General features: G+C 36.0%; 1 protein-coding gene across 3 annotated transcripts in view; it reads right to left on the bottom strand.

Annotated features, from left to right (window-relative positions):
- LOC150110194 (katanin p80 WD40 repeat-containing subunit B1-like) overlaps window positions 1-21,496 on the bottom strand; it is a 351,290-nt gene that overhangs the window by 137,148 nt on the left and 192,646 nt on the right. For all 3 annotated transcript variants that reach the window (XM_090392102.1, XM_090392114.1, XM_090392108.1), the window contains exons 10-12: window positions 18,940-19,061; window positions 14,093-14,143; window positions 7,099-7,238 (exon numbers count right to left, since the gene is read on the bottom strand). In XM_090392102.1, coding sequence (XP_090248228.1) covers window positions 7,099-7,238; window positions 14,093-14,143; window positions 18,940-19,061 — 313 coding nt within the window. The remainder of the gene's footprint in view (window positions 1-7,098; window positions 7,239-14,092; window positions 14,144-18,939; window positions 19,062-21,496) is intronic.

Genomic DNA, 21,496 nt, shown 5'->3' with positions numbered 1-21,496 from the left:
TAGATATTAGCCTTCAGGGATGGTTTTCAGAATGTGTGCTATATTTTCAATATTAACAGTTATTTCTGGGTATTCAAATTACATTTTTTAAAAATATTTTGAAAATCATTCATAACATTTATATTCATTTTAGTAAAATTATTGTGTTAGGAATAATTAATAATAATAAATTATCCTAATCGTGTTAGGAATAATTAATTTCCTGACGTTTTGACCTTCATATTAGGGATTTTAGTATTTTATAGCATATTTTTATTAAGACATTTCAATAATAAATATAAATTTAAAATGACACCAAAAACACACAAGAAACATAATGCTAACAAGAGCACCACAGGTGAGAACAAGGAGTACACATATACACACAAAGACAAGCTGCATTACATTTCAACAGTAAGCCAAAGTGACAATGATTTGATCAATCATTATTCTACTAGCCTGACCTCTAGTGGGGGGGGTGGGGAACTACATCCAAGCTATACTCTATTAATGACTATTATAATTACAGCTATTTCTATTAATAACATTTTATTGTTTTATTCTTTTTGTAGGAAAAAAGTATTTTGCCACACAGACATAGCCAGAACATAGTACATGGGCAAAGAGTGCTGTGATATCAGGTGGGAATTTGTCCTGTAAAAGAAGAATTGTATCATTGATTGTATCACTTTGTGAGAAGGGCAGAGACGTCAAAAACTGACTAATAAATCACTTTTTTCTAGTGTGATGTCTTTAATTTTGTTTACTAAGTGTTGTATGTTTTTAATAAAGGAGAGGGAAATGACCTACCAATTCCTTGAGTGTCAACACTAGTTTCTTGGCTAGATAATAATTGGGGCTGTTGATACCTTCAACTATCAGCCGACGCAGTATGTTTTGCTTGTGAATCTTGGGAAAACCATAAATTCTTGAGGAATGAGTGTAGTGTGAAAATAGCTTTTTAATTGTAACTGTGGGCCAGGATGTGACTGATTTCAGAATTTTTCTGTTTTTTTTTTTTTTTAATCTGATTAGTCAGGTTACAGGTTGCAAGTTGATCTGAGACTGATTGATTCATTTTTTTCTAGGTAAGTTGCTTGGTTTAAAATAACAATGGCATTGCCTTTATCAGCTCAAGTGATTAAGATGTCCTGATTTGCTTTTAAATATTTCACAGCTGCCAATTCAGATTTGGTTAGGTTACTAGTTATTGATTTAGTATTATTTAAAATGTTCAAGGTTTATAATTGTATTTTATCAGCTATGGTGGTTAGGAGAAATAACAACACCTTTAAACCTCCTGTAAAATTGAAAAACTTATTCAACTCATCCAAGGATTCACTTCCTTCACTGGCCACCCTGGAATATACTGTATGCATTGTACCTGTAATTTGCCCTATATTGATGAAATAGGACAAAATTCCTATCAAAAAAGAGGAACATAAACGGCATATTAAGTTCAATAACTATGGTAAATCTGGCCTTTCTAATCATGCCCTGAATACTCTACATAGAAATGACTGGAAAGACACCTACTGTTTATTTACATCACACCAAAACATGGTATAGCATAAATTTAATGAGGCCTGTGAAATTCTTATCAACCCTAATCTTAACAATAATGGTGGTCTAAAAATTCCAAGAATATGGATGACACATATTCTACCCACTTAACCTTTTGGTCTAGGAGTTAAATATAATTAGGACTGTAAGCAATCCAGATCATAACTCTAACTATCTATATGAATTTATTCTCTGATGATGTTATAAGTAGAATATAGCTTCGATGTGGTTTCCTCCCCCCTCACTAGAGATCAGGCCAGTAGAATAATGATTGATCAAGTCATTGTCACTTTGGCTTAGAAATGTAATGTAGCTTGTATATATGTATATACTCCAGATGATCATCTGGAGTACACACACACACACACACACACACACACACACACACACACACACACACACACACACACACACACACACACACACACAAAGAACGTTACATTTCTAACAGTTTTCAATATGATCGTAGCAGGGATGTAGTATTTTAACATATGTTAGCCTGCATGATGATTCAGCAGTAAAACACCAAGTTCTCTGACATACATCTGTAATCCTGCAATAAGACTGAAAGAAAAATCTGAGAGTCTACAGGATCATGTTGGATTCTTTATTTAAATATAAATCAAAGTATTTGATCTAATCGATGGATTTCAAGCAATGATCCAAACTATTTTCAATTAACATGGATTATTCATTTACTGTCTGTAAGTCAACTTCTTTTTTATACAGAAAAAAGTCTTTTATAAAATAGGATGACACGAATTGGGACTGTATTAAAATAAAATATATTATGTGTTTGTTTCCTTCCAGCTAACGTCACAAACTATTACCCATATGGTTAGTGTGGTTAGATGATAATAAAGGAGTGAATGTGTGTAGAAAATGTAGAGAGAATGAGAAATTGAAGAGTATTTCGGATCGTGAGTGTGATATTTTTGTCAAACTTCAGAATGAAGAAAATAGGGATATGACAAGAAACGGTGAGGTTGTACCAAAGAATTGTGATAGTCTGAATGTAGAAAGTGTGAATGATAGTATTAATGGTTTTAATGAGAATAAAAAAGATGAGACAGACGCAATGAGTGAGATCGTGTTGTTGAACGGTGCGATACAAAGGGCAAAACAGCAGCTAGAGCGTATGAGCAAAAGTCGACTCAATGAACCAGCCAATAATAAAAAGCATGACAGGAAAAATAGACGTATGAGTGTGAACATGAACAAAATGAAGGATAGAGTGCTGTATGGAGACTTGTTAGTACGAGGTGTGATAGTAGAGGATTTGAGAAAATCATACCAAACTGATGCGACCATAAAGGATGTAACTGAGTCTATTAGAGAGCAAAAGAAAAGGGTGAAAGAAATGATTGTTGTGGCAGGTACGAATGATTTGAAAGGAGACAAAATGGAAATGATAGAAGACCTGAATGAATTGTTTGAGGTAGCAAAAGAAAAGAGGGAGAGAGTTAGAATGATTAGTCTTTTGCCACGGTATGACAGTGAAATGTTTAAAAGGAAGGCCATAATTGCGAATGACTTTATGCGTGGGTTATGTATGACGAGTGGTGTGGAATTTGTGGATGTGTGGAGTGAGTTCGATGGGCGAAAGGATCTACATAAGATGGATGGCTTGCATTTGAATGGTTACGGTGTAAGAAGACTTGAGAAAGTGTTGTTGAATGTGGTGGATGTGCAAATTCAGGGAAACTAGATTTATTAAAGGGTGGGGGAGTAGATATACAGTCCTTAGGGAGGCAGTTGAATGCAAGAATGAATATAATGTGCCCGAGCAAATAAGGACAACAAATCAGAGTGGATTAGTTAATATAAGGCATCAAGGTAGGGTTGGGGCTAATGGGGGGGGGGGTCTTAAATTCATGTACACTAATGCTAGGAGTATTAGGAACAAGAAGGAAGAGTTTTTGGCCATGGTTGGCACTTCCAGACCACAGGTTATTGGTATTAGTGAAACATGGCTGATTGTAGATGATATAGCTAGTGGGATTGAATGTGATGGGTATAGTGTGTTCAGGAATGACAGGGAGAATAAAATGGGGGGAGGGGGTGGAAAGAGGGTAAAATAGTTCCACTGCATAAAGGTGGTTCCAAGACTGCTGTTGTAAATTACCGACCGATTAGAATATCAGGAATCATTGTCAAGGTCTTAGAGAAATTAGTCAAGAAAAGAATACAGGATTGGATATATGAAAATGGGATATTGTATGGGGGACAACATGGTTTTGTGAAGGGTAGATCATGCCTCAGTAACTTGCTCACGTTTTATAACACAGTGATGGCTGAACTGGATAGGGGTAATGGGTTTAGAGTAATACTACTGGACCTTGCCAAGGCTTTTGATAGGATACCACATAGAACCCTAATCAGTAAACTGGAGCAGATGGGGATAGATATAGGGTTGGTCAGATGGATAGGAGGGTGATTGAAGGAGAGATACCAGAGAGTGGTTTATGCAGGAGTGGAGTCTAAAAGACTGCTTGTGACTAGTGGAGTGCCACAGGGCTCTGTTCTTGGACCACTGCTTTTCAATTTGTTCATCAATGATATAGGAAAGGATTTGAGAGGAAGTGTTCACTTGTTTGCTGATGATGCAAAGTTGGGTAGAGCAATTATGAGTGCACAGGATGTCAAAATTTTACAGGATGATTTGGATAGTTTGGAGGACTGGGCTAGGAAAAATGGATGTCAATTTAATGTGCCAAAGTGTAAGGTTATGCACTTTGGGGTGAAAAGAATAGCAGCAGTATATCGCATTGGTGGAATCGTACTCCAGAAGATTGATGAGGCCAGGGATTTGGGAGTGTTGGTGGATAGGGAATTGAAATTTAGGGGGCACATTGCAAAAGTGATTAAAACAGCTCACCAAATCACTTGGCTTCTGAAAAATACTTTAACATGCAGAGACAAACAAGTTGTTGTTCCTCTGTATCGAGCCTTGATAAGACCCCATCTGGACTTCTGTGCCCAGTTATGGGCACCAGGGTTTCTTCGAGATGGGGAGGAAGTGGAGAGGATCCAGAGATGAGTGACCAAGATGATAGCAGGTCTGTGGAATGAACCTTATGAGAATAGTTTGAAGATTTGTGGGTTGCAGAAATTGGTTGATAGGCGAAGGAGGGGTCATATGATTGAGACATTCAAATTACTGAAGGGTTTCTATAAGATTGATCCAGAAGATATTTTTGAAAATATGACTGGTGGTTGGAGGACTAGGGGCCATGAATGGAACCTGGGAAAGTGTGTGGTTGAAAGGGTGTTAGAGCTAGGTTTTTTACTTGGAGAGTAGTGAATGAGTGGAATAAGCTTCCAGAGTCTGTTGTGGGTGTTACGACAGTGAATGAGTTCAAGGCAAGGTATGATAGATACTGTGTGAATGTCGAATAGTTGTTCTTGACATGATGTTAGGGCCTCCCTCGATGAGTCTGTCGACTCCTTGGAGTTGCCTGGAACAATAATAATAATATTATGTACATAGGAAAGTTTCTGGCCTAACATACAAAATTCACGCCAATTTTAAAATGCCATGCGTGACAGATAGCACAATCCATGAGGAGGTTAATGTACCAGTTTCAACTCACAACTTGTGTCATTCAGTAGGTTGGAGGCACTTGTCTGAGTAACACATGGCACGCCAAGTGGCTGTAATGTTAAAAACTGAATACCGCTAAAGACCTAAAGACTCTACTAAAGACCCTCCCCTCCCCCCGACCTACCTGGTGTATACCAGGTCCCTTGCAGCTGTAAGCTGTCCTACTTTGGCCAAACAGGCAGGAAAGCAAATATCAGAATTTCAGAACACAAGGACTACATCCGGTTTCACCAATACAGCAACTCTGGTCTTGCTGACCATGCGCTGGATACCTGCCATAGAATACGGTGGAAGAAAGCCACGATAATACACTGTAGTAAATACAAATATGAAAGGCTTTTCATGGAATCAGCTTCAGCCCTAAGAAATAATCCAAACTTCAACAAATTTGGCTGCATGAGACTGTCTCAAATTTGGGAAAACTACATTAGAAGACCTTCAGTCCAATCGCCCAAGAATACTAACATTGCCCGCTAGGGGGCACCATCAGGACTTCAGGAGAAATAATAGCTTCCTGCTTCTTCCTCACTTACTGTTTGTTGTGCCTGGGTGCACGTGTCTTGTTCTTAAGTTTCTTGAAAATGGCAACGTGACGTTGCCGAAATATTTAAAATTTATTTTAATGTATATCATAGTCGACGTTGTAATTTCTTTAAATTATTTAGTAAAAAAAATAAAAAAAAAAAAGAGGATCATCTTCATGATGGTGATCCTCGTGATGGTTGGCATGTGGAAGCGATGACTGAGGAAAATTTCTCTCTTGTTGAGGAGGAACTGCTCAATGACAGATGACAGACAGAAAAAAAAAAAGAAAAAAGGTTGGGGCTTTCTATAACAACTGTATTTTGCATCATTCACAAGAAGCTTCACGTGACATAGGTCAGTGCAAGGTGGTTGCCCCGACTTCTCTCTTTAATTCAGAAGGAGCATCATGTGACCTGTTCCAGCAAGTTTTTAGAGCTTTTCCAAAGGAATCAGGGAGAAGTGCCGGAATCCATCTCACTGGGAATGAAACCAACTTTATTATGATCTCCTTTCCAAAAGAGAATCCACAGAGTAGCACAAACCACACAAAGCGCTGCCGAGTAAAGGTCACTTAGTCCATGAAGAAGATCATAGCAACAATCTTTTGGGAGTGCGAGGGAATTCTCTTGATTGACTTCAAGGAAACTGAAGTCAGAATATTATGCTTCACTCCTGCATAAACTGTGTGATGGAGAAGAGATGAGGAATGCTTAGTCTTAGTCATGTTGTTTGCCTACTTCACGACAATGCTCAAGTCCATATGGCTATTGTTGCAAAGGCTGCAGTGAAGTACTGCAGGAGATTGAATACCCTGCCCTACAGCTCAGATCTAGTACCCAGTAATTATTACCTCTTCTTGAAACTGAAAAAGACCTTTCAGGAAGAAAATTTGCAGATTACAATGAGGTGAAAGATGCAGTTTTAGGAAATTTTGCAAACAAAAGTATACACTATGTTTTCAAGGGCATAGAATGCTAATTGAAAAATATAAAAAGTGTGTTAAAGTAAAGGAAGATTATGCTGAAAAATGACACAGTTGTTTTCTTTCTATCATCTCTAAAAGTTAGTCAGGCCAGAAACTTATAGAACCACCCTTGTACATATGTACAAGGGTAGTTCCATAAGTTTACATTCATTTCTGGGGATGAAGGGTATATAACAGCATGTGCAAATCTATAATAATGACTTTTCCAACAAAGTGCAATGCTAATTACAATATCAAGTGAAAGGCCCACAATTTAATGAATCAGATATTTGCTATCCTATTGCTAAAGGTAGTACATCCCTTGCTATTCACTGAGATGCAACTTTAAATTAACAAGTTACAAAATGTATATGGTATGTGCACATAAAGACATCTGCAATGCACTGAACAGATTTAAACTGCAAACACACCTTTTTAATTGATATCCATTAAAATTACTTACATTCGCTTCTGGGAATGAAGGGTTGTTGATATTCTCCTGTTGGCTCACCTATATCACTTAGAGATATATTATCATTTTCAATATCAGCATCATTAGTATCAGACAGTTCATCATCATCATCAATCTTAACTTCAATTTGCCTACAGTAAAAATGTGAAGTTAATTAATCTAACTAATACACAGATTCTAACAGTTAAATTCTAACAGTTAAATTTTCATGAATATCACAGGGGGAAAATCATATTTATCATTCAGTTCTTAGATACAACAAAGATTTTATATCCATGCTCAACATGGAAAGTGTTGTGCAAATTTAAAAAGGTTCATCAGAAAGATCTGTGCTGTTAACGTAAAATGAAAATTTCAGTCCCAGAATGGGTTATACTATAATGAATATGATGATGATATACAAGGGTGGTCTGAAAAGTTCTCGGCCTAACAATGAAAAAACGAATTTATAATTTCAAAATTATTTTTATTTTTCAACATAATCTCCCTTAAGACTAATACATTCATTCCAGCGATGATCCAGCGCCATTATTCCGTCCCTATAGTGGTTCTCAGCAAGATCTGTAAAATACCACTCTACAGCTGCAATCACCTCTTCATTCGAAGAAAAATGCTGACCAGTTAGGAAGAGTTTCAGTTTTGGGAAGAGATAGAAGAAATCAGAGGGAGCCAAATCTGGGGAATAGGGTGGATGTTCCAACAATTCATAGTGCAGATCCCTTAATTTGCTCATTGCCAAAACACCTTTGTGGGCAAGTGCATTGTCATGATGAAAGATGATTTTTTTTTCTTCTTTAAACAGGGTCTTTTCTCATTAATTTTTTTCATCTAATCTGGTTAAAAGATCGGAATAACATTCTCCGATTATTGTTTTACCCTTTTCAAGATAATTAATAAACAAAATGCCTTTAGCATCCCAAAACACCAATGCCATTCCCTTTCCTGCTGATGGAACCGACTTTGTCTTCTTTGGCGCTTAACAACTGGCTTCTCTCCACTGTTTTGACTGCTGTTTGGATTCTGGTTGTAATGGTGAATCCAAGTCTCATCCATAGTAATAAATCGACTCACAAAATCAGTTTTATTCTTGTTAAAAACATTCCAAGCTATATTCAGAGATTTTCATGAGAGTGCATTTTTGATTTACTGTGAGCACGGCATCCATCTTGCACAAAGCTTTTTCATTTGCAATTCTTCATGCAAAACATATCCTACACCTTCTTTTAAAATGCCTATAGTCTCAGCAATTTCACACACTTTGACTCGCTGGTCATCCAATACCATATCATGCACTTGATCAGTGATTCTTGGTGTTGTTACACTTTTTGGAAATCCTTCAAGTGGATCATATTCAAGGCTGGTATGGCCACGTTTAAACTCGGCAGCCCATTTCTTAATTGTCGAAAATGAAGGAGAAGAGTGCCCATAAACTTTTATGAACTTCGAATGAATTTCTTTTGGCATTAAACCTTCTTTTACAAAGAATTTTATAACTGCATAATACTTAATCTTATCCATTTCAAGGGATACAGACAAAGACAATACTTTTGACTCAGACAGCTGTATAAAACTAACTACTTGATAGAATGACTTGCAATTTCATATGGATGCTTATGACAGATGTACCAACTTAGGAAAAAAAAATCTTGCTGATAGTGTTGTCATCTATGGTCGAGGCCAAGAACTTCTCAGACTACCCTTGTATATTACATTATGTGATGTATAACGTATAAGTCATATAAAACATCAAGATATCAGAAATACAACACAATCTTTATACTATGAAGATTGCAGACAAATTGCTACAGCTTATGTATAATGTTATTTTCATTATCATCATCACGTCCTGGTGTGTGTGTGTGTGTGTGTGTGTGTGTGTGTGTGTGTGTGTGTGTATATATATATATATATATATATATATATCCTCACAGGCAGCACAGGATACTCTGATAGTCCATCCAAAAAAATTTCAATGTTACTGTTTTCCTTCCATCAACAATGGGGGAAACAACAATTCCAAATTAATCTATGAATAAAATGGAAGGCTTTATTTGATAGAACATCTTTACTATTAATGTTAGTGTGAGTTAGGTTCTGTGAGCTGGAATTTTTTTAATCATAAAACAACCAAGTTTGTTTTATGATTAAAAAAAAAAATCATATTATGAAAGGAAAATGCTGTATGAGACTAGACTACTCACTTTCAGTTGAAAAGCTTTTATAAAGACTTGTGATGTTCTGAATAAGATTTTAAACCCAGAACTTTTTTCTTTTTGACTAAATGGCAAATGTCCTGGTGTCCTCATGAATGAGGTACACCGCCAATTACCATCATTTTAATACTAATAATTACAGAAACCTAACAATATTCATTTTTAAATTCAACTGGAAATATGCATATGAGACATGAAGATCTTTCAGCCTTTCTTATATTGTATTTCATCAAGGTTCTTGAATTTAATGATCGATAACTGACTACATTTTTCCAACATTCAATCATCATCATCATACGTATCAAGGATTTAGGCCTAGCATGGCCTGTTCCGGCCTTAGAAGTCATCGTTGAATCGTTTAAGAAGACGTCCTGGTTTTCTTTTTCCTAATGGTTTGTACTTTAAGGCTTGTTTTGGTAATCTTTCTGTTTTCATTCTTTGAACGTGTTCCATCCATTTATGTTTATATTTTTTAATTTTTTCTATTACTGGTTCTTGGTTTAATTCTTTCATAATATCTTTGTTTCTTTTGTGATCAAATAGGGTATACTTTGCAGTTTTTCTCATAAACTTCATTTCTGCTGTTGTTAATCTTTGTTTGTCTTTTTGTTTTATTGTCCAGATTTCGCTTCCATACATTAAGACCGGTAAGGCTAATGTATTGTATACTTTTAGCCAGGTTTGTTTTTGAACTAGGTTTGGTTTAAATATAGAGTTAATTACACCTGTTATTTTTAAATATTTTGCAAATATTATACAGAAATGACAGCATTTTCCTTTCATAATATGATTTTTTTTTTTTTAATCATAAAACAAATTTGGTTGTTTTATGATTAAAAAAATTCCAGCTCACAGAACCTAACTCACACTAACATTAATGGTAAAGGTGTTCTATCAAATAAAGTCTTCCATTTTATTCAAAACCAATATTCAAAACCCAAAAAATATTCTAAAAGTGAAATTAAATATAGGGTAAAGAATATATAACACAAGAAACAATTAAATCAAGATGTTAAGATTATGAAATTAAATAAGCTTAAAATTAAAAAAAGAATACTTAAATTAAGGGGATATTAATTCCCACATAGTTTTAAAACCGAATAAGAAACTCAAAGATTGGAATCAGAGAGTTTCTTGCTGAATATTTTTGGTCGCATTGATTGGAGTGAGGAGAGGACACACGGGAGGAAGGAACTGGATTTTATGCGGTTATTAAGGGATAACTATCTGCGACAGCATGTAATGGAAAATACTAGGGGTCAGAGAGTGCTTGACATAGTAATTACATCTGAGGATTTGGCTGTAACAAATATGACCACATTGCCACCAATTGGTGAGAGTGATCATAGGGTCTTGACTTGGGAGGTGGCTAAAGGTGTAGAATTTTCAATTAAGACAGGGTACATGTGGAATTATCGGGCGGGAAAGTATGACAAGCTTAGGAGTTTGATTGGTTCAGTGCCATGGCATGTACAACTGCAAGGACTAGAAGTTGATAGTGCATGGGAGGTAGTTAAGAAGTGCTTGCATGAAGCAATGGCTGACTGTATACCTAGAGTCCGAATAATAAATCAAGTAGGGGTTAAATGAATGAATAACACCATTAAGCTTGAGTTGCAAAAAAAGAAACAACTATGGAGGGAATTTAAGGAGAAGGGTGACCGGCAGGCACATGAACGGTATAAAGCGCAGGCCAGAAGGGTGACGAGTGTGGTAAGAAAAGCAGAAAAGGATTACGAAAGAACATTGGCCATGCAGGCTAAAGAGAATCCTAAACAGTTTTTTAGATATGTAGCAAGTAAAAGGAAAAATGTACATGGCATATTGATTTTAAAGAATGCCGATGGTAGGGAGGTAACTGAATCAGTTGAGATAGTTGAGTTACTGAGTGAGCACTTTGCAAAAGTATATCATCCAGGTGGTGACATTGCAGAAACGAAAAAACCAGTAGATTATACGGGAATTGTGGTTAATGAAGTGGAGGTGAGTAGTCTATTGCATAACCTCAATGTCAATACATCTGTAGGATTGGATGGTATACCAGCTCGTGTTGTACGAGAAGCGGCTAAAGAATTGTCAGTACCCTTGACCATTTTGTTTAATTTGAGTCTCGGGTCTGGGTTAGTCCCGAGCGGGTGGAAAGAGGGGAAAATAGTTCCACTGCATAAAGGTGGTTCAAAGACTGCTGTTGTAAATTACCGACCGATTATCAGGAATCATTGCCAAGGTCTTAGAGAAAATAGTCAAGAGGAAAATACAAGATTGGATAGAAGAAAATGGGATACTGTATCGGGGACAGCATGGTTTTGTGAAGGGTAGGTCATGCCTCAGTAACTTGCTCACGTATTATAACACAGTGACGGCTGAACTGGATAAGGGTAATGGGTTTACGGTGATTCTACTGGACCTTGCCAAGGCCTTTGACAGGATTCCACATGGAATTCTAATCAGTAAATTGCAGCATATGGGAATGGACATAGGGTTGGTGAGATGGGTAGGAGGGTGGTTGACGGAGAGATATCAGAGAGTGGTTTACTCGGGAGTAGAGTCCACAAGACGGCCTGTGACTAGTGGTGTGTCACAAGGAACTGTTCTTGGACCACTGCTGTTTAATTTGTTCATAAATGATATAGGAAATGATCTGAGAGGAACAGTTCATTTGTTTGCGGATGATGCGAAGTTGGGTAGGGCAATAGTGAATGCAGATGACATCAAAATTTTGCAGGATGATTTGGATAGATTGGAGGTCTGGGCTAAGGAGAATGGATGTCAGTTTAATGTGGCAAAATGTAAGGTTATGCATTTTGGGGTAAAAAGATTGGCGGCAGTTTACTGCATTGGTGGAACCGTGCTCCAGGAAATTGACGAGGCACGAGATTTAGGAGTGTTGGTAGATAAGGAATTGAAATTTAGGGGACACATTGCAAAAGTGACCAAAACAGCTCATCAAATCACTTGGTTGCTGAAGAATACGTTGACAAGCAGAGACAAGCAGGTTATTGTTCCTCTGTATCGAGCCTTGATAAGACCCCATCTAGACTACTGTGCTCAGATTTGGTCACCTAGGTTTCTTCTTGATGGGGAGGAGGTGGAGAGGATCCAGAGGCGAGTGACCAAGATGATAGCAGGTCTGCGGAATGAACCTTATGAGAACAGGTTGAGGATTTGTGGGTTGCAAAAATTGGTTGACAGGCGGAAGAGGGGAGATATGATTGAGACATTCAAATTACTGAAGGGTTTCTATAAAATTAATTCAGAAGATATTTTTGAGAACAGGGCTGGTTGTGGGAGGACTAGGGGACATCCATGGAAACTGGGCAAAAGTGTGGTTAGTAAAGGTGTTAGAGCTGGGTTCTTTACTTTTAGAGTAGTGAATGAGTGGAATGCGCTCCCTGAGTCTGTAGTGGATGCTGTGACAGTGAATGAGTTTAAGGCGAGGTATGATAGATACTGTATGAATGTCAGATAGTTGTGATGAATATGATTTGGGGCCTCCCTCGATGAGTCTAATGACTTCCTGGAGTTGCCCGTAATAATAGTAATAATATAGTAAACTATAAAGTATCGGCGGACACTAGTGTTAGCCAATGCAAGTGATCCTAGTACATAGTACAATATTGGGCAGCTCGTTGCAAAGGTGGAGGAAGAAGTTCAGATCGCTATTCTTAGGTATTTTCCATAATGTAAAAACACATTTCCTAGGAAATGTATGCTGTTATTACATTATGGAGGGAGGTCACTACCCAGACCGGTTTCAGCCTTTTTTGAGGCTTCATCAGTGAGTAGCTTTTTTCCAAAAACCTGTTTGGAAAACTCGTTCGCAAAGTACATAAGTTCTTTTCGCTATACACTTTGGTATTGGGTCTAGCTACTCACTGATGAACCCTCAAAAAGGGCTGAAACCGGTCTGGGTAGTGACCTCCCTCCATAATGTAATAACAGCATACATTTCCTAGGAAATGTGTTTTTACATTATGGAAAATACCTAAGAATAGCGATCTGAACTTCTTCCTCCACCTTTGCAACGAGCTGCCCAATATTGTACTATGTACTAGGATCACTTGCATTGGCTAATGCTAGTGTCTGCCGATACTTTATAGTTTACTATATTCGGCAAGAAACTCTCTGATTCCAATCTTTGAGTTTCTTATTCGGTTTTAAAACTATGTGGGAATTAATATCCCCTTAATTTAAGTAATGTTTTCATTGCCGAAATGAAGCTTATTAGCTCTTTATACTTAAGTAAAAAAAGAATGAAAATATGGAGAGTAAAAAAAATCTAAACTTATTGTCTACTGGTACCACTGACAACTACACTGGAATACAGCAAAAACTGAAGGCAGGGATTTGAGAGGTTTTGATTTTGATGCGTTGCCTTATCTATGCTTTCACATTAACAAAGAAGTTAATAAAGTTCATCTTGACATACAGTAGCTTTATCTCCAGTACAATGTGTGGCTTTATGCAAGCAACAAATAACTTGGGAGATTTGTGATCTTAGTTTTACTATTTTTTTCATCACTCATTTACAGTCTATGCTTCCATCTCTTTTTCCACAGAGTGAAAGAACAATTGAGAGGATACAAAACTGCAAAATATTTAATTAAGTTCAAGGAAAGCAACAAAATTTTAATTCAGTGAAATATCTCCTTCTACACTTAAAAGAGGCATTATACTATCAAAATAGCTGTCTACAAATTAACAATGAAGGGAAAAAAATACTGAAACAATAAATACAATCATACAAAAATAATTACAAGGATCACACCTACCTTGTATTACCATCCATGTGTCCTTTAGTAAAGCTCTTCCTAAGATGATTTCTGAGCATTATGTACAAAAATAAACAATTAATAATAATATTAACAGATATTAATCCAAATTTGTCAATGCCCATATTTATTTACTAAAACATGTTCAATTAATAAAGGTTTAAAAATTTAGTTGAAATTTCAATGCATATAAAACAGAAATAACAAAGAAGTTAATAAATGATCTCTCTCTCTCTCTCTCTCTCATACACATCTCCAATCACTATCAAGCATTCTGTATATGGCTCATGCCTTTTCTATGGAAAAGGCATAAGCCATTTTCATTATATTTTCATGTAAGTTACTCCATCATAGCAATTGGTGGTCAACATCCTTACACAATTCAGCTTCAAACCTACTGAACTAATTTCTCATCCTTCTTGTTCATTCCATCTATCACTGTTCTTTGGAACAACCTTTCCTATGTAATTTTTTCCCTAAGGATTTTAACTACCTAAAAGAATGAATGTTATTATTTGAGCAGCTGGCAGTTAAAATCCTCATCATTGATGAGGATTTTAACTGCCAGCTGCTCAAATAATAACATTCATTCTTTCTCCTTGACCACATAACACTATGTTATAGGTTGTGAATGTTCTTGTGGAGAAGAGGGAAGGAAATGATATATAAAACATATGCTTGGCATATCCAGTCCAAAATATGAATGCAACAAAAATTTTGTTAATACTGGTTTTCCAGAATATTCATAGCTACATGCTATTCCATTTTGTGTAAACTAACTTTTCAATTGAAGGTAAAAAAAAAAAAATTTCACTTAAGGGATGCCATTTAGCATCTCTTACCAGTGTCAAAATCAGTATTTTGATAGGACACAATTGTTTAGTAAGAAAAAAAAAAAAAAAAAAAAGCATCCAAATAGAGAACCAAAAAGTGGACTATCTCAACATGGCACAGAGAAAGACAGGCTACTTCACAAATCCTGTTTCAAATCTGAGAGAACATTCCTGGAAGCAGCATGTTTTATAGAACATGTAACCTGGTTAACTGCAACAGAATGGATGGTATGATTTTAAACAGATTTTAATGCATTGCCTTATCTATGCTTTCACATTAACAACGGAATATCATCATGAAGAGGGTCACTGTCACCCTCCATACGTGACTGTCCTTGCTTATTGTAGGTCATTTTAGTTTGTCTTCACTGATAAAATAAATACAATCGTAGTTGTGTAGTGTTAAGTAATGCTAGCTTAAACTAGTGAAACATCAGCTGTAAATAATTAATAAATTATTTATTTTCATTCCATTGTCTATGTAGTTTTACATTCCATAAATTTCAACATGAACAAGAGTGACAACTCTGGAAATTTAAATGTGGAATTAATAATATCTAATTAAATTGTGGGTATTATTATAAGAGACTTCTAGGAAATCAAGAGAGGCTATACATCACCCACACACAAGCTGTCATACTATTCTTAAATTCATACACAGTAGATGCACTCACCACTTCAACATGTAAACTGTTTAACTCAATCAATATTGGAGGCTTAATGGATTGTATACAGCACTCAGAAAGGATTAAAACAGAATTTAATACTTCCTATATATTTCGTCTCAGTAAATGAGACATCTTCAGGGATTACAAAAAAACTAATGTAACATAAAAACAAATAACACACAATACTAAGCCCCAACCAGGTGGGGGACATTAAAGTCCTATGCTTACCAAAGGTGGTTGAAGATGCTTAACATTTTTCATGGTGGTGGTGGTGTGAAATGTCAATCTGACATTTGTTCTCCACATCTTCACTATGTTCTTTGAGGTAGATTTCTTCAGATCAACCTGTCTGTCCAAAGGCAGGTTGATCTGAAATGTCATGGGTGACACTAAAGTTCTAGTAGGACTTTAGTGTCACCCACGTGGTTGGGCTTAGCATTGTGTGCTATTTGTTTTTATGCTATATTAGTTTTTTTGTAATCCTTGAAGATGTCTCATTTACTGAGACGAAATATATAGGAAGTATTAAATTCTGTTTTAATCCTTTCTGAGTGCTGTATACAATCCATTAAGCCTCCAATATGATGTCCTCACAGCACTTAAGCCTCTACACACGGTTTAACTCGATCACTGCCCTGTGAGAAAAATTTGGCTCTCACCATTTTGGACAGACAGGTTGATCTAAAGAAATCTAATTCAAAGAACATATCAAAGATGTGGAGAAGAAATGTCAGGATTGACATTTCGCACCACCACCACCATGAAAAATATTAAGCATCTTCAACCACCTTTGATAAGCATATATCAGAAGCCTACATATTAATGAATTAGGCTATGAGAGAAGCTACGCAGCACATCACAACAATGAGACACATCTGACATCTCAACCATAGACTATATTCAACACTTGGTTTATGTTCATTCCATGTATAAGTCATTAATTTAAAATCTCTGTTAATCCTTATTCCTAATTGTATTTAATCTGAAGATCTACAAAACTAGTAATTAAATACATATTTTTCTTTTTAATAAGTAGTATGTAGTGCTTGCCAGACAAAATAATTACCGTATTTACTCGAATATAACTTGTGTTCACATATTTAAAATCTCTGTTAATCCTTATTCCCAATTGTATTTAATCTGAAGATCTACAAAACTAGTAATTAAATACATATTTTTCTTTTTAATAAGTAGTATGTGGTGCTTGCCAGACAAAATAATTACCGTATTTACTCGAATATAACTTGTGTTCACATATATCTCATACCCCTGATTTTACTTTATGAAAAAAAGAAATTAAAAAGTTTCACATATACTTCACACACACAAAAAAAAATTTAAAACTTGAAGAAATAGACAGTGAATGTTATTATGAAAGTTTCGGATATTTTAGAATTCAGTTGAAGAGAATCAGCATTTCAACTCAACAATTGTCAGCTTGCCTTTGTTGTTGAGTCACACGATCTTTTGTTAATACTGCACAAATCACATGCAAGACCAGTAGTAGCGATAGCAAATAGCAGATTCTTGGTAAGTCATACCCATTTTCAGTTTTTTTTTTTTTTTTTTTTTTTTTTTTAAATCATGGTGATCTTATGATTCCTAAATGATAAAAGGACAAGCAATAATGAAACTGTTTTAATTTAATTACAGAAGCATTGTCGCTAATGATTCAAATATGTCACCTAATGAAGGTGCAAGCAGCCGATTGAGTAAATAACGTTGATAATTAAAATTTAAATGCATTCATTTTATAAGTAATGTGAGTGCGCGGTTAGCCCAGTGGCTATGCGCTTCGCAACCATATGCCTGGGGAAGGAGTGTCCTAGGTTTGATTCCCGTCGGTGACGTGAGGAGCTGAAGGATCTCCCTCAGCCATAGCCAAGTTAGCCAGTCTTGGGCGTGGACAGCAGGGTTTTTTCCCCAGTTTATTCTGGGTTTTTTCATCCTGCAAAGCAGGCAAACTGGCCTTGAAAACTTAACACTACAGGCCATAGGATACACCGGGGCATAGGGCTGACCACCTTATCCTGTAAACGGAGTGAGGTCCGATGATCAATGGACCCTCGACACCGCAAGGTAAAAGAGGGTATAAAGAAGATGATGATGATGTGAGCAATTATCAATTATAATGAATACTGAGAATTTAATTTTTTTCTGAAAAACTTTAGTTTCCAAAAATCCCTGCATATATCTTGCACCATGTTTTTTAATTTTAATTTTTGGGGAAAAAGTGCGAGTTATATTTGAGTAAATACGGAATCTATGGGCATTTCATAAGTTATACACATCTCAATTCATTGATATGCATTTCATCATTTTCAGTAGCCGAACCGCCTGGTCTGCGGCACACACCTTACCATATATTTCATCCTGTTAGCTTCCACTTCACACCAGATTTCCTCAACCTCACTGCTGCATGGAACATTACTACTACTATTATGGCTTTCATGAGTTTCTATCATAACTGGACTCAAATCATCCGACATCATTAGCAGTATCCCCCCCCCCTCCAATCTCTTCTCCTCTTCCTAAAAATACTATATCCCTTATACTCAATTCCAGTTCCATCAATTCCATTTGACTCTATACTATAGCCATGTTTCACTAATACATACACAACATATTCACCAAAGCAACAAATTCAACCTTTGTTTCTGATGATCCTGACATCTGTGTATAGCATAAGTCACCTCACTTTTTTTTTTTTTTTTTTTATATATATATTTACATCTGCAGTCTGCTTGACTTACCTGGGCAACTCTCTTCTCCCCACTAAAAAAAGTCCATATCCAAAGCATACTAGTCCACTCCTTCACCAGATTCATAACCATGCTCAATATCATTATCGTGTCTACACACTTTAGCTGAACTACATATTTTCATCATTCCTCCCATGATGATCTAGATTCCTAAACTCACAGAATTAGGTCTCACCTCAATAAATAATTTCTTCAGACTCTCAATGCCAAATCTATTCAAAAAATCATGAAATTTAAAATCACATTTTAAATCTCATATCAAAATTTCTCTAAAAATGGGTAACAAACATTTTTTTCAAGTGTTAGTACAAACTGATATTCTAATCTTATATTTATTTTGACAAATTTTGTAACTATGTTTCAAACACATTAATCTACAGTCATTCTTTCAGTTATGTATGTGATATTAGAAACAAATCTACTAATGCATATAACAAAAAAGAGCCAATGATGAAAACCTTTAGATAGTTGCAGTGTGAATCAGATGTTATGAATGAAAAGGAAAATGAGAAGTAAAGGAAGGTAAATATGAAGGAAAATGAAAGGTAAATATATAATACAATGAGCAAAAAACAATAACATACCCTTGGGTAAAATGAGAATTATAATCAGGACTAGTCTGGTTGAGAGTTTTCTTAAGAGGACGAAGTTGATCTAGATCTACCACATAGATTGACACAGTTGTTAAAGAAAAGGCACCAGCAATCTTCAAAGAAAAAAAAAAAAAGTGGTTGTCATAAAATATGATGTGCTTTAAACATATTAATGCTTAAAGCACTGCTTTTTGTTTGTTAAAAATATACTTTTTCTAGTTTCTAGGAAAGAAATATTTAAGAATAATTATTAAATTTCATATATGTTTTTTGGTTTTAGGTGAGAGAGATTTTAGGCCACCATAATATCTCACTGGTACTGTTCATGCCTAGGCTTCTCTTTGGAACAATTCGAATACAGTACTACACTCAGCACACCAAAACAAGAAATAAGTAAACACTAATTTGTTTAATAAATGAAATTAAACATATACTTCAGAAAGAATAAAAGTGGATAATGTACCTGATAAAGCATTTATTCATAAAATTTTTGTCCATGTACTATAAACATTTTTAGTATAAAGTTTTTCAATTCATGGGACTGCTCTAAGCTACCTCCTAAGTCTGTCAATAATTACCAGCTTTGTAGTTCAACATAAATCCTTTCTTGACAGAGAGTTCTGTATGTTAAGCAACATCCCAGAACAAGATTGCATGGCCACTTTCCTCCAATTGGAGCAGAGTATCTATCACGGCTATGGATACATCTACTGATATTACCAGATCTAGCACTCTCAAACCCCTGGTCCCTTCCATGAAATGCCATTTCGTTATTCCTCAGTAACTGTATAAATTCATTTACATTTTCCTATGCGCTCTTTCCTCCCTCCAACTTCCTCCCTCAAACCGTGTAGTTGAGCGCTCTAAAATTGCTCAGCCTCCACTTGTGCTAATCTTCTGATGCATGGCATCCACATATTCTTGCAGATTACTTGGTTCACAGCAGCAACAAACAATATACAGGTTGGCCATAAAATAACTTTCCCTCTTTGGAGACATCTATAGCTAAAACCAATACACGGAATGAGACCAAATTTTATATTGAGACTTTTGAAATCATGGGGAGATGATTTCTGCGAAAAAAAGATTTAGTACAAAAAGTCGCCAATAGGGAAATTTTTGGCGCTGGTGGAGCCGAAAACAAGCGGGTAATTACATTAAAGGCAAACAAAATGGAATAATAACATTTCGACAGTGTAAGCGACAACCGCGTCACTCATTCCAGCTGGATATGTGGTGTGTTACAATGATAATAATAATAATAATTAAACTAAAACAACAACTTGCGAGAGAGACAGAAATTAATTATTTCTGTCTCTTTACCTGTGAATTCAATCACTACACTGATTTCACAGGAAATAATGTTTTATTCATCAGAATCAGGATCCCCTAGACCACATACAAAATTTTCAACATGCTGACCTTTCTTGTGTACAACAAATTGCATCCAGTGTGCAACATGCTCTACAGCTGAGCTTAAGGAGTCGGATTAGATGTTAATAACAGCCCGTTTTATGTTCTCGTTCAAGATATGCAGGCTAGGAAGGCCACCAATATACACCGTTCCCAATCCCTTTTTTAGTGGAATTGCTGACGCTGCTGTCACGTATGCACAGTAAAATTTGCATAATCCTTTTACCTGCGTTTGCTGCAAATGTTTGACTGCTTTCGGCTCTTCCAGCACCAAAATTCCCCCTACTGGCGACTTGGTACTAAACCATCATGAAGGTTGTTTTCTTGATCATAAATTAGTAAATAATAATATTTGGTTAATTGATCAAGTGTTGATCAATTTTATTAATTAACTGAACCAACTAGTTTCGCCACACTTATCTGTTGGCTTCTTCAGGGCACTTACATATAGGTTTAAACACTCTCACAATTATGCGTAACTGCAAAACTGACAAGAATAAAAACTGACTAGAATAATTACAAATAAAATAGTATCGAACGTGAGTGAAACACGTATCGCGTGTACAAGATCAGCTAGCTGTTGCTGAGGGACTTTCTGTAGTTTGTATTAAAGTTCATTTCTTCCGTTTTTAAGGTTCTGATTAGGGTTTTCCATATCTCTGGGAGTATTAGGCCTTGATTTCTGTTAAGGTTCACAGTAGAACAGGCGACTGTGGCTGCTTCTTTGAACATTCTTGAATGGTAATCTTCCTCTAAGTAAGGGGAACAGCTTTTGTCCCACTCGATGACATGGTTAGTTGTGGAGAAATGAGACGATAGGCCAGAAATGTCCTGTCTGTTGTTTTTGACATAGCCAATGTGCTCCTTTTGCCTGATTTCGAGGCTTCTCGAAGTCTGTCCGATGTAATTAGAGCCACATGAGCATGGAATATTATAGACTCCAGCATATTTGTAGAAAGGATGGTTGTCTTTTGGAGATCTTAGTAGTTTACAAATAGTATCTATAGGCTTAAATGCTACTCTTATTTTGTGTTGTTTGAGGAGATTGGCGAGCTTGTTGGAGATGCCACTTACATACGGAATTGCAATCGTTTTTATATATTGAATCTCTTCTTGTTCTCTTTGTGGTGGTTCA

Source organism: Typopeltis vanoorti, chromosome 1 (assembly GCF_054136105.1).
Source record: "Typopeltis vanoorti isolate ZY-2024b chromosome 1, IOZ_Tvanoo_1.0, whole genome shotgun sequence".
NCBI classification, from domain to species: domain Eukaryota; kingdom Metazoa; phylum Arthropoda; class Arachnida; order Uropygi; family Thelyphonidae; genus Typopeltis; species Typopeltis vanoorti.
Note: the sequence above shows the minus strand (reverse complement) of the source record. Positions and strands in the feature narration are given on the sequence as shown.